This window comes from Balaenoptera musculus, chromosome 15 (assembly GCF_009873245.2).
Source record: "Balaenoptera musculus isolate JJ_BM4_2016_0621 chromosome 15, mBalMus1.pri.v3, whole genome shotgun sequence".
Lineage (NCBI taxonomy): Eukaryota > Metazoa > Chordata > Mammalia > Artiodactyla > Balaenopteridae > Balaenoptera > Balaenoptera musculus.
Window position 1 is genome coordinate 46759655 of NC_045799.1, and position 14618 is coordinate 46774272.

At 47.5% G+C, this 14618-nt stretch overlaps 1 protein-coding gene across 3 annotated transcripts in view; it reads right to left on the minus strand.

Annotated features, from left to right (window-relative positions):
• Positions 1-833: 833 nt before the first annotated feature.
• The window catches only part of RIN2 (Ras and Rab interactor 2), a 224159-nt gene continuing 210374 nt past the window's right edge, over positions 834-14618 (minus strand). For all 3 annotated transcript variants that reach the window (XM_036825813.1, XM_036825812.1, XM_036825814.1), the window contains 4 exons: positions 11330-11635; positions 9406-9537; positions 5501-5664; positions 834-2704 (listed from right to left, as the gene is read on the minus strand). In XM_036825813.1, coding sequence (XP_036681708.1) covers positions 2381-2704; positions 5501-5664; positions 9406-9537; positions 11330-11635 — 926 coding nt within the window. In that variant the 3' untranslated portion in view covers positions 834-2380. The remainder of the gene's footprint in view (positions 2705-5500; positions 5665-9405; positions 9538-11329; positions 11636-14618) is intronic.

Here is a 14618-nt window from a genome sequence, read left to right on the forward strand (position 1 = left end):
CCTCTTATTCCTTCCAAACTGCCCCAAAATCTGTTTCCTGGCAATTTGAGAAGTGAGAAATGTCGGCGTGGGGAAAAAAGTGAAGACGCATGTGAAGCTGTAATTTTAGCATGGAATCATTGCCCAACGACAAAACCAGGGGCTGTCTTGTGATGTTTTCTTCTGCTCACACTAGCATCCTTTTTTGATCTCACTGAAGTTTACTCCGGCTGTCTCCCATTCAGGCACAGTGACCCGCTTTAAGTCAGCAGTGTACTGACTTTGGAGGACAAGGAGAGTGTGATGATCTTAAACTACAGGGACTGAACTGTCACTCTGAATTCATGGTAAATATGCAAAGCAGGCAGTCGGCTCAGCCACAGTTCTGATCTTTAAGCATCCATCCTACTGACGGGTTAGAAAGTTCGTTCAGTCAACAAGGACCTATCAAGCCATTGCCAAGCACCAGGAAGAGGCCAGCCTCTGCCGTGTTGATTTTGACACAGCCCTGAACTCTCAGCCGGGGCACTTCGGAGGTTACATTAAAAAAAAAAAAAAAAAAAAAAAAGAGACCAGGGCGGGGTGTCTGCAGGGCTCTTCTGATGAGCTGTGATGTTCTCTTGGTCCAACTCAGCCAAGGACTGTCCCAGATAACACCAAATCCTTTCAGGTTAGAACACGATCTTTTCCTTCTGCTTCTGTCAGAACATGAGCTTGCTGAAAAAATTTCAACTTTTCTGTTTCCTCTCTATGGATTATCTAACCACAAACACTGGTGTGGGTTCCAGATTTACATAACATTCTCTGGTGCATAATCACATTCTGCTTCTCAAAGGAAAAAGACAACTGAAGAATATTTCAAGAATTATTTTCACACATGATTATCGTACAGTATTACAATGTATTATGTGCAAAATTCCATTAAAAAAATCATTTACAAAAGGAAGTACAACACAGTATGTGTTGAGGGTTCCACATGTACAGCAAAAGCTTAAAAAGGTACAAGGTACAAAGCCAACAAAATTAGATGACTACGCATCCTTACACAGTACAATAACATGTTTTTGTAACTACCTTCGTTACGTTGATACGAGACCCTCATCCTCTGTGCAAACCGCCCCCCCCAGCCCCCGCCCAAACAGGTTTCGTAAAACAGAAATTTAACTTCGCCACACATTCTACAACACAGATTGGCTTTTTGGTGCATTTGCAAACTCCTTTCCAAATGGCATTTATTTAACTCAGTGAAACTCACATTACGTGGTTTCTGCCCAAAATAATCTGATGCTGTTAGTTTTGATTTATGTGGAAAAGGAAAATAAAAAAGTGGTGTTCTTATTTTTTTTTCCCCTCGTGGGGTTTTCAAAATTGCTTCCGAAAGCAAATAACATGGGACAGATTTTGCAAATCTCACTGCATATTTACAGTATTTTCAGCATAGGTGGTTCCTTTTATCTCCTTTTCCCACTTCCTTCAAGGAGCCTGAACCAGCAGACTCCACCCCTTAGTCCTCTGTTAGAGTCTGTATTTCCCTCTCGACCTCTCTCTACATTCATTTCTTTCCTGATCCCCAGAATTACTTGGTGAAAACACAAAACAACGCGATACCACTGAGCGTGAACAAGGTAATAACAGTACGTCGGATTTCCAAAGGCATTCTGTGGCCAGTGTCAGTAATACATCGCTGTAACAAACCCAGCAGTCTCTCCCCACAAAGTTGCCCAAACATCCAGTTACAGAAGAGAGACTTTTAAAATGCAATACTCTCAAATCCAGCAAGAGATTTCTTTTTGCATATTAAATGTTAAAAATCACATGCATAATTATAGAATATCTTAAAGTTACAAAAATATTTTAAAAACCAATCCTGACAGTTTACCTGCAACTGCTATAAAAATTTCTATGAAATATATAAAAACGCAAAGGCTCTTCATAAAAAAAAAAAAAAAAAAAAGAAGAAAGGAAGGAGGGAAAGGAAGGAGGCACCCACTGAACTGAGAGGTCCTTGATGCACCGCATCGGACAGTCTTGTCAAACGCCTGCTGTTGAACTCAAGAGAAGAGCTTGTACCTTAAATGTTTATTCAGTACGCATACATACACGTGAGCCAACCCAGTACCTGGCTGGGGGTAGGCAGCAAACGATCCCGGGACACCTGAACCATCAGATGCAGTTCTCCATCTCTGAAGGACGGATCCTACTGTTTCATGAACCTCAGCTACTGTGCTTGGGCGTCGTGGCTAAAGGTGCCCTTGGCCAAGTCGGCCCGTGGATGGCTCCGTCACTGAACCGAGCGGTCCCCAAGGAGGTGACTGCTTTTCAAGCACAAGCACGTGGAAGCCAGAGGCCAGGTTCCTAACTCCCCTCTTTGGATGCACCACTGGGAAGCCTCGCGTGTCTCCTAGGAGGCGGTGAGCTCTTCTTCCCCGTTCTGGAAGATGACGCCGTAAGGATCCTTCTTGATGCGCTTGTAGACAAAGTGGAAGACGTGGGACTGTGGCCGGCTGTGCAGCTCGGCCTTGATTTTCTGAGGGTACGTGTCCTCTGCCAGCTGCTGCCACGTTTCGTCCACGAAGAGGAAGAGGCTGTACTCCTCGGGGTCGGCCACCTTGAACTTCTCGGCACAGAGCTGACACACGTCCTCCGTGGTGACGTAAGGCCTCACGAGGAGGGTCTTTCCCGTGCAGCCACTGTTGACGTCCTGGAATGCAACCCGGAGGTAATTCTGCAGGTGGAAAGAGAGGTGCAGGGGTGGCGTCAGAAGAGGAAGCGAGATGGCGCAGGTGAGCCGGGGGATGCCAGGGAGAGGCCTCACGGGTGAGCCTCGCCGGGACGTCCAGGGTCAGGACACGAGGCCCCCAAGTACAGGGGAAGAGGCTGATGTGAAACGGGATGGTGGGACACTGCATGGACTTTAATTCGTCCCCAATACAAGATGCAGGAGGAAGTCCGTTCAGCCCTGCTCTCACCTTTCAGTCCCTCTCATAAAGCTGGGCTGAGAAATCCCTGGTTAAGAGTGTCAACCAGATCTGACGCCGGGTTTATTCCCAGCTTGAAAAACAAACCAAACGTCAGAAGAGCCAGGAGTCAGGAGCAGGAGACACGTTAACATACGTAGACACAAGAGCACACGCTCTATTCGCTTTGGACTCCTTTTTATGAAGCCTAAGCAGGGGTGATGGCGTTAGGCTGGACCACGAGATACTGCGGACGGTTGACCATCCTTCCCCTCCCCCACTGGCAATTTCACATGGTTCAACCCAACACAAGGTGGCTCTGAGTGCTGTGTGGGAAAGTCGGCAGGGCTTGTGGATTCCGTGGAAAGGCCTGGGCGATGCAGGGCGCATCTGGGTGCAGGGCGGTGCCGTGAAGATGGGGGCTGCAGGCTGGGGGGTGTTTGCAGGCCCCGGATAGCAAGCAGCACCAGGCGAGTGGCTTCACGGAACAGAACCGACCCGGGGCCCGGACGAGGTGCGGGGCATCCCAGGCTCCTGCCCGGCCCTCTGACAGTCTGTGGCCCTGGGTCATTCTGCAGTTCTACTTCCTCAGGAGTGGGGTTACCAGATAAAATAGGGAACGCCCAGTTAAATCTGATTTTCAGACAGAAAACAAATACATCTTCCTTTTCGAAATCTGGCCGCCCTACTCAGGAGTAACGGGGAGTGGGGCTCTCTGCCGGGGGTCCTACACGGTTACCCTGAGGATTTCCTCAGATGATAGAAAAGAGAGTTCTTGGGAAGGCCAGTGCACCCTGCACATGGATGATAACACCGACGCTCTTGAACTGGAACATTTCAGGGCACCTTTGGGTACACACATGCCCGGTTTCACCAACCCCTCCTCTCCCATACCGCCCCCTCAGCACATGGCCTGCACATGGTATGCATTTACTCACTGACTCCTAAAAAAAAACCTTGTGAAGGAGGCCTACACTATCCCTGTTTGACCAGTGACGAAACTGAGGCACAGAGAGGTTAAGGAACTTGCCCAAGGCCACACAGCGAGTGAGCGGCAGGGCCAGCGTTCTGGTGTCTCGACCACGGAGGTGAGGTGTGCTGCCTCTCCAGCGTGAGCAGATGTGTGTGTCTGTGACCCTGACTTAGGAGTTCCAAGTGCAGCTTTGCTTCCTGGCTTTGGCTTCTACAGCCAAGCTGAGTGCTGACAATTCCCATCTTGGGTCTGTTCTTAGAAGATGTGCATCTCTGAGGTGAGTGAGGCCAGTGGGGAGGGGTGTGCACAAGGCGGGGACTCTGGGGGTTCTAGGTTAGAAGCTCCAGATGGAGAGAGGGGACCGGCGGAAGGGGCTAATGGCAGGTGGGGAGGTGGAAGGATGCGTTTTTATCCCTTCTTCTTTCTCTTCCTCCGTTCTTCTCCCCAGAGGCTGTGTGGCCTTAGGAACCCCCTCCCCAGATGGCCAACAGTCGCCACATTCCAAGGGCCTGCGGATGCTAAATCGCTCGACACGTGGATGGTTCTTCAACAATCCAAGGGGTGGGGGGCGCACAGGATGCCTTCTTGCTCCTTAGATTTATGCACCTGGGAAGGAATTTCTGGGAACACTCCTATCTTGGAGAAAACCTTGCTGACTTTGCCTTTCCACGATGGGCGGCTTTAAACCAAATGTACCTTCTGAGTGTTTTCAGAGCATTAAAAAGGCAAGAAGGGCAAGGAAGGTGAATCTGGACATGGAGCAAATCTGTCCTGCTTGGAAATTCACCACCTGGCACGTGGACACAAAGCACGGTCGGGGTTTACAATCCTATTTGAAACTTTTGAAATATTATCTGAAGACATCTGCAGACTTACTCATCATTTCATAGACTGTGAGCAAATCAAGAGTTCCTGTGTTGGGTCAAGATTTCTATAGCCTCAACCTGCCTCTCTCCTCTCTAGGAAGCAAGCTCTGTGGGAACTCCCCTTTCCAGGGACCAGCTCAGGGGCACAGAAAATTCTGGAAGGGGATCCAGGCAGGACTTGGCCCAGATGCTTGCTCACTCTTCAACTCTGGCCCTGACCGGCTGCCAGAGCTGACGCTGCTGATGGGATGCTGGGGTCTTCTGTTTTGGGGGGGTGGAGAGATGAAAAAGGAGAGGCGTCCCTCTTCTCAGAGAGACCAGGTCAAGTGCAGGGCCTCACACGGCTGCTTCCACCTCCCAGTCTCCCATCTGCCACCTGTGCTGAGAGCATCCTTCCTTCTGGCTTCCTGTGAGCTCAGGTGGTCAGTATCCACGCTGAACGTTCTGGAGGAAATCCTGCCCTAATTTGACTCTGTTTTCTTAAGGGCAGCAAAACTTGGGCCAAATCCACACACACACACACATATATACATATTCTTTTAATTTAAGGAAAACAGAGAAGTGAAACAACAAGGTCAGAGGGTGGTTTAAAATACCCCTCTTCCACCAGATGGTCCGACGAAGGGAGGCCCTCGGGTGCCCTGAGCTGCGTGCGCCGTGAGCCAGCTCTGCTTCCCAAGGACAAAGGAAGCAGCAGGAGTCTGTCCCCGCTGCCGGCCACGTACCTGAAAGTCGTCCACTGAGGGGATGGTCCGGTTGGTGGTCCTCCGCTTGTGCCACTGCCTCAGGGTGTCCCTGGCCTCAGAGCTGAGAAGTCTCGCTGCCTGCTCTTCCTGGAAATTCTTTATCAGGGACAGTGCTCCGTAGGCGCTGGTCAGGTAGTAGCCTCCTGGAAAGGGTGGAAAGAATGAGTTCTCCAGGGATTTACCAGTTGGACAACAGCTGGGGGACCACAGAGTTGGAGGTCCGGTTCGGCATTTTTTCCTTCTCTTCCACATGCATTTCCTTGAGGGACCACATGAGAGCACATCCTAACCCATCCATTCCTGCATCCGTCTCCATGGATGTACGGCTGACCCAGGCCTGGGCCACCGCCCATGGCACTGAGGACCACGCCCTGCTTTCCCTGATGGAATTTCCATTCCAACGGGCGAGACACACAGAATCTCTATTATCTAAGCGCAATTGTGGAAAATCTGGAAAATGCTTTGCCAGAAGAGGTCAGGGTGCTGGGGCCTGATGCAGGTGGGGAGGCGTGTGAGGACGGCAGGGTCCACCTTTCTGAGGCCAGAACCCTTTACTACAGGAATAGGAATCCACCTACTTCTGGCAACACCTGCTTTGGGGTTTTTCCTTTAGGAATTACTCTTTTCTAAATTTTGAGTAAACTATACACTTTGAAAGGAATACACAATATACATGTGTGCTCACGATAATATGGATTCTTCAAAATAACTTCTCCCTCCTGATTCCCTTTCTTACCCTTACCTGGGGACTCTCATAACACGACATGCAGGAAAGAGTAATTTACAAGGAAAAGCAAGTGATGCCCCTTTGCTGGTGCATTTGGGAACGATGTCCATGTTTGGGGGAGTGTTAAAAAGATTTACAACACTCTGAGAAACATAAATGTGTTCACAGTTTGGTCCTGAACTATAATTAGGTGCCTTCCTGAAACTTGTAAGCTGTATGCTAGAGAAACACTAGGGGGCGCCCCAAACATTTATTACAAATTCCCTAATTGGGCACAGCACATCATCAATTGAGAGACATTCTTTGTCCAAATACCTATCGAATCTCCACCGTGAGCCAGGTACAGAGCAGGGGTGGGTTTGTAAAAATTAGAATCAGAGTCCCTGCTCTATAAATGTATTAAAGAAAACGGACACTGGCGGTTTATTCATGCAGGGACCAGAATTTAGTTGTGGTTTAATGAGTTTTGTCTGCAAGTATCTCTTTCATGGCCAATGTATTTAGCTGCTAACACAAGACCCTGGAGAACTTTCTCTCTGGTCAACAGGTGACAACATTCAAGATGGCAACTGGTCCACCATCTAAGAAACGAACTGAACGCCCCCCTGTGACTCATACTGAGAAAGAAACACACTTTTGTGGCTTTCAGGTCACTGGCAGAGATTTGGAGTACAGCGCTTTGAGTGGCTGATTTTTACTAAATATTTTCCCTATGAACAAATCACATGATTGAGTGGGAAACTCAGTAGTGTGGAATTTCAATGCCACACAGAGGATTTCAGGAGAAACCAATATGGACTTAATACTTTAGAGAGGCTTGTGGAGGTGTCAGGATTGGAGCTCAGACTTGGAGGGACCGTGACAGTTGAGCTTGGGAGGGGACTGTTTCCTCTGAACGTCAAATTTTAGACTCCATGGCTCCAAGTTCAGGCCGCTATGGAGAAAACTCCAAATGCTGGAAGCACAAAACTGACCACACTTTGAAACATGTGGATGCAATTAGAGGAAGGTTTAAATTTCTGCAAAACTCTAACCCTGCCAGCAGGGCTGTGCACGTAAAAGGGATTCTATGACGCCTTTTCCGCAAATGAAACTACCTGCTTAAACAGCAGAAAACAGATGTGGGCTGCCGTCCCGCAAACCAAAGAGGGCTTTGGGCAGTAGGGCAGGATGCAGGGCTGGACCGGCAGTGCATCTCTGCTTGACTGCCTCTTCTTCCCAGACTGCAGAGCTCCGGTCTGAGGGGCGGGCCTGGTCTGCAACCACGGCCGCCCGACGGGGCCGCCCTGCTCTCCCAGGAAGACGGCAGAGAAACCAGGACACGGCTGAGTGGAAGCAGGCTCTACTGAAAACCCGAGCTTGCTGGCTGCGCTGTAGTTTTGCTAGCTGGGTCCTTGTCTCTCTCTGTGATTCCTGGAGTTGAGGACTGCCACCCGCCCATCTGTCACCGACACAGTGGCCAGGGCAGTGCTTCGCTCCGGGGAAACGATGGGAAAGGTGGCAGGAAGTGGCTGTCTCGACCCTCAGGCCACATGATGTAAGCGTATGTTTGTCCTAAGCACACTCTGTCAGCAGCAGAATGGTAGTTTTCTGAGGGAAACTGGCATGCCCTTCCCCCAAAGCCCCAAGAGTTCAGCACACTTTTTACTAGAATTAAACATGATTGAAGCTCAAAAAAATCCCAGATGCATATAAAATTATAATAATAATGCAGTGGAAGAAAGGAAAGCATGGGACAGAGACAGATGTATGTTTCCTCTTGGTCCCTGGACAGAGCCACATGCTTCTCCCCTCCTGGAAATCCCAGGGCAGAGCAGGGGAGGAATGCTCCAGGCAGGGTCTGGCCAGAGGGTCTGGCCTCAGCGTCGTGAATATTAATGAGGGGAGATAAATGGGGGAGAGGTAAAGGGATGGAGAGGCTCGTTCACAGGATGAAGATATTCATCACTGGTCCGGAGTCAGCGTTGTCCCTACAGGGACGGAAGGGGGACCCTCAGGGCTCCCTGGAGGTCAGACACTCTGAATGAAAGCCAGGCACTGGGGACTTAGTGAACGAATGTACACACTCGGGGGTGACACTGCACTGCAGTTTCCTCCAGGGAAAATCCTGGGATGATGCATTCCCTGGGGAATCCCATCAGCACGTGGATGGACCTTTTTACTCAAGCCCAGACTAAAACTCACTGGAGAGAAAAAATATCATGCAATAATTCATCACTCAGGGTCTATCTGTGCTCCAACAGGGACACATGGAAATGGACTGTCAGGATGCACCAGGATGAATAGGCTCCGATCTGCTCCCCTTTAAGAAGACAAGGTCACACAAGAGTCCTAGTTATTCCAAGCCTGTGCGTCACAGTGACAAACACCCCAATTATTTCTGTGATAAACGTGTAAGGAGAGGAATTCCCGCAAAGACATGTGGATACAAGAAGGAGACTGAACGGACAAAGTAAATCGAAAGCAAACCGCCCAGATTTTACTCCTCTGTAGTTTTATGTTAATGATGAGCAGATTCTTTTTTTTAAATAGAAAAGGAAATTAATGCTGTTTTCGTCTTGAAAACCAAATTTAAAAAATAAAGATGAAAACAAAAGACAGGGCTTTGTCTGATTCGCTGACAGCGGGCGGTTGTGCCGGCAGTGGAATTATTCTCCAAAGAAAGTTTATAGCTTTCCCTTGGAATCAAAGAAACCATTTCTTCTAAAAAATTGCATTTATTCTACTGAACGGTATTTTTTATTGCACTTAACCAACCTGGGTGAAGTATAACTATGGCAGGGTTGCATTTTTTGTGTGTTTTTCTGACTTTTCCAAATTTTCTGCGATGAACATGTATTACTTTTGTAATCCGAAAAAAAGGTCAGCACATTCTTATAAATGAACAAAATTAAAATGGCCGTTAACCCTGAAGATGTCAGAAAAGCACCCACAGAAGTGCCAAATGGGCCTGGGATTTTATTTTGGGGGATGAAAATGTTTTGGAGCTGGAAAGAGGTGGAGGATTGCCCCCAGTTGTGAATGTATTAAATGCTACTGAATTGTTCACTTTAAAATGGTAATTTTATGTCACGTGAACTTCAATTTAAAAAAAAAAAAGAAAATGAAACCGAAGAAAAGCACCCCAGATCCTCCCACTTCTTCAAAAGCCTGTTACCTTCTCCGTGTAACAGGGATGGGTCCAGGAGTTCCATCATGTACTCAATCTCTGTGTCCAGTTCCAACATGTCACACTGGGCTATGACATAGGTCAGGACCGGTAAAAAGTCATCGGCTCCATACATCCTCCCTGGAGTAGGAAGAAAGGGGGAGACAGACGGGGATATTTTTATCAACATTTCTTCCTTTCATATCCTACTTGCTGCTTTTATTAGACAGCGAGGAGTCATGCTGGGGAAGTGAGCTATTCATAAAGAGAGATGGGTGTTTCTGGAATCCTACAGGGCCTGGGCCTCTCCCCACTGCCCACGTCAGAGACCAACCCTAACTCACAATTTCAGAATGGATGTTTGAGTCAATGGACACAGGATCATGGAAATCTCCCCATTTCCATGATTTGCATCAACCTACGCAATAGAACTTTGAAAGAGTTTAAAGAGTACTTTGAAAGAGTTTAAACTTTTTAGCAAGTGACACGATAAACCATTTGCGGAAGTGTCTACTTAATGCTGTTACTCCTTTGTGTCTTGTTTCCTGTTGCTTTCTGTGCAAAGTAATCAAAACTTAGTGACAGAACCAAACTCGAGCAAGGAATAACTTGTTCCTTCTCTGTCTTCAATGTGAGCTAAATGTACTCATTCAGTGTACATTGAATAGATATATACGATTAATATCTGGCGAAAAATGTTTAGTCTTTACTGCTACTTTTTATGACAATGCAGATTCTCAATTAGGGGTGATTTTGCCCCCCCACCCCCACCCCCACCAGGGGAGTCTGGCTTTGTCTGGAGACATTTTTCATGGCATCTGGATGCCGATAAACTTCCTACAGGAAGCGAGATAGCCTCACAATGAAGAATTCTCCGGGTGTAATGTCATTAGTGCTGGGACTGAGAAACTGTGCCTGAGAAGAACAGAATCCTGTGCAGATACAATTTGGGGGACGTTTTATAAACGATTTCACGGACTCCAGAAAGTACACTTCTTGCGTGTGAAGCGTGCTTCAAACTGCAGAGGTGCCGTTCATCAGCATCCCCAGCTCTGGAGTGCGTGTGTTAACGTCTCTGCCTAACAATCTGCGAAGTGCTTGCACACGGCAACCTCCTCCAGCCATGGGTAACAGAGCCTGTGTTTTCTCTCCGCTGCTTCTGCATCAAGCAATTACACTCAGAGGAAAACTTGTGACCATCCACGGAATGAAAAAGGCTCACCCAAGACCTGGAGCACTGCAGGGCTCATCGTTACCCATGAATCAGGGTCACTCCTGCACCAACAAGAAGCAGCGCAGGGGAGACCCGAGGGCTGACTTATGTGAATTCCTACTACACTGCATCAGTTTGGAGCCAAGAAGGGAGAGCCAATGAAATGGCTATGATGAAGCCACATTATAGCTGAATGCTCCAAGTTTCTGACAGATGCTGTAAATCACCGACACACACCCTCACTGGCCAAAATGTAGTAACAACAGGAATAATCAGAAATATTTCCACCATGCTTGGGGCTATGCATGCGTTGTCCCATCTAATCTGCACCTTAGGAGGAAGGATGGGGTCATACCCACGACAGGTGCAGAACCGCAGCTCGGAAGGTTGAATATGGTGGCCAAAGCCCCACAGTTAATGAACCCATTCGCAGAGCTAGGATCTGAACTCAGAATCCCAAGACTGACTCTGTATCCACTACCCTGAACTAAATCTTTTATAATCTGACATCGTACAAAAATCTTGTTGCCCTCCTCCGGTTACTTTTTTGGTGCTGTTTGTTGCACATGGACTAATTTGCCAGACACCAGAGTAACACTTGTATTTTTGTGAGCCACTTGGTGAAGTCAAGAAACTGAAAGGAAGAGCAGTTGGGAATCAGAAAGCCTGACATGTCCCAGCCCCATCGTGAGGCCAAGAGCCCAGACGGTGTGGCCTCACCTGAGTTGTTCTCCATGACGGTGTAGATGAGCTTGCAGACCCTCAGCAGTAGCATGACTTTCTTTTCTGGTGAATACATCTTCTGCATGGTCATGAACTTGACTTTGATTTTCTCCACGTCCACAAAGTCAGGGGTGGGGGCGAAGACGCCCAGCTCCTGTGGATTCCTCTGCCGCACGAGCTGCAAGTTCTCCTTGAGTTGTTTCCATGAGCCGTCGGCCACGTGGAAGTGCTTCAGCATGGCCTCGACGTGGCCCTTCAGGGGCTTCAAGATGCACTTGTGCATGGCTTTTTCCAATACCACATCTGCCAAAGAAAGCACAGCTACTGTGACCATCGTCTGAAAAATGAAGAAATGCAAGGTCTGCCTTCTGGGAATGGACACCTGCAACTTAGTGCATTGGTTATCGGGCAGATGCGTCCGAACTACACACCCAACCAGCCAAAATTTAGCGCCACGTCACTCACGCGCCAACCTTTTCTCTTCAGTAGAGCCAGGAAGAATGAATCTTCCCTAACAGTCTTACAGTCTCTCTTGCATGCAGTCCATACAATTGAATACACTTGGCTTTAACTGCTTTTACACCTCCTCACCCATAAGCACAGGTGAATATTCTAGAAGACATTCTTTCGACCCAGTCCTTCCACTGAGGGTCCAGTGGACAGTTAAGCAAATGTGTTATGTTAAAGGAAGGATTTGCTAATAGCAAGCGTTCCAGCTCCCTTAAAATATTTCCTGACGAAAACAAATTCAGTTAAATACACATGGTATCTCGGATTGGATTCTGGACCATAAAAAGTCTTTATGTCATTTGTTATATATAAAGGACATGAGTGGGGCATTAGATGAGATTTGAATAAAGTCTGCAGATTAGATAATATTGTTAACAGTGAATCTGGCTTCTTTCACACAGACTGAATCTTGGAGACTCAGCCAGCTGTGTCTGGAGCAGCTCTGTGCTCTTTTTCACAGAATGCATCTTCCCTGAAAGTTAATTTCACTGCAGGTTTGTAACACGATGTCCTTGTTTTTAGAAAATACCCACTGAGTATTTTGGGATAAAGGGACACAATGCCTACAGCCCGCTCTCGTGGTTTAGATAAAAGGGAATGTGTGCATGTGTGTGCATGTTCGTGTGTGTGTATGCGTGCGTGTGTGTAAACAGAGAGAAAGGCAGGGAATGAAGCAAGTGTGGCAAAGCATTAACACTGGGGAATTCGGGTGAAGGGCAGACGTGATTTCTTCATACCCTTTTTGCAACTTTTCTGTACGTCTGAAATGACTTCAAAATAAAAAATTTTAAAGTCTTGAAGTGTGTTTCTGTTCAGAGTTAGGAAACACCTTTAGGTGTGGGAGGCATTAGTTTTTCCTCTTTCTTGGAATGGTTTTGCCCAGTGGAATAGCTTTCTTGGCTGACAGTACAATGACCAGGACCATGAATCTGGAGGTCTGGTCTGAAGATGGTCTGTACCGGAGAAGCGCTCTGCTTCTCCCACACCCGCTTTTCCATCTCAAATGTTTCACATTCTCATCAAAGCTCCACGGGTAGCAACCACACCTAATATATGACACTTGGATGTGATTTCATCTTGGAAGCCCACAGATCCATGGAAATAGCCGAGTTACCTCTCTGGCCTTTGGAATTCCTGACATAGTTCAGATCACACTGAATCCAAATTATCACCTATTATTAGAAGACCAGGGACAGAGAGAAATCTAAACCAGACATACCCACAGAAATCAAGGTTGAAGCAAAAGAGGTTATGAAGTAAGAAGAAAAACAGAACAGCATTTTCACTTCACATCTGGCATTAAAACAAATTACTGGGCTTCCCTGGTGGCGCAGTGGTTGAGAATCTGCCTGCCAATGCAGGGGACGCGGGTTCGAGCCCTGGTCTGGGAAGATCCCACATGCCGCGGAGCAGCTGGGCCCGTGAGCCACAACTACTGAGCCTGCGCGTCTGGAGCCTGTGCTCCGCAACAAGAGAGGCCGCGATACTGAGAGGCCCGCGCACCGCGATGAAGAGTGGCCCCCGCTTGCCGCAACTATAGAAAGCCGCTGCAACTATAGAAAGCCCTCGCACAGAAACGAAGACCCAACACAGCCATAAATAATTAATTAATTAATTAATTTTAAAAAAATTACTTGGTTTGCATTGGTTACGTTGTGTTAATAAACTTATATAAAGTCATACAGCATCTTTGACTTTACCCCAAATGGTCACTATGATGAAAAGTCAATCACAGCAATTGACATTGAGTGCTAGGCTTAATGTTAGGCTAGGCTCAGTTGGGCTAGGCTCTATCTAAGTACTTTATATCATTATCTCATCTAATTTTTACAATACCTCTATTAGTTTTGCAGAATACGACTATTATGCCCTTTTTACAGATGAGGAAACTGAAGCTTGGAGATGCCTAATGGCTTTCTCAAGGCCATACAACCAATCATCCTGCTTTTCAAAGTCAATCATTTCTTAGTTCTAAAGTTCATGGTGTTTCATAAACGTTCACCAGTTTATTCCTCTATCCAAAGGTTCTGAAGCTACATTCCTGGTGACCTCTCTGCAGGAACGAGGTCACCAAGGGGGTTGAAAGTCATGTCAATCATTAACCAGGATGCACATGAATGTTGGCAGCAGTGTTACTCATAACAGTCCAAAACTGGAAACCACCCGAGGCCCATCCCAGTGGCATGGATGCAAGGATATATTCGCACAGTGGAATTCAGAAAATGGAATTCAGACAAGAGAAGATTCATTCCGTGAGGAAGAGCACACTGCTGCTCCAGATACAACTGGCTGAGTCTGCAAGATACAATCTGTGTGAAAGAAGCCAGACACAGCAGAGTGTCTCCTTTAGCACGTCATTTATACATAAAGTTCAAGAGCAGGCAGAACCAATCTACGATGACAGGTCAGGATGGCAGTCGACCTTAGGAATAACCAGGGCTGACGGGGGCACTTCTGGGGGGATGGAGACGGTTGATATCTGGATCTGGGTGGTGGCTACAGGTGTGAAAACTGTCAAGCTGAGCACTCGAGATTCGCACACTTTGTGGATATAAGTTAAACCTCAAGAACCATGTGGATAAATCAAACCAACAGAAAACACCTGGAGACCTTGAACCCCAAGGGCAACTTTTAACTTCCGAGCAAGGCTGGTCACCTCTGGGCCAGAGCATGCACACAAATCATCTCCGAAAGGTTGTGTGCTGTTCCGGGGACGACAGCAGAAAGCTCGTCATCAGCAGGCTGAGTGGGTCCCCTGAGCAACTCATCCTTGTCC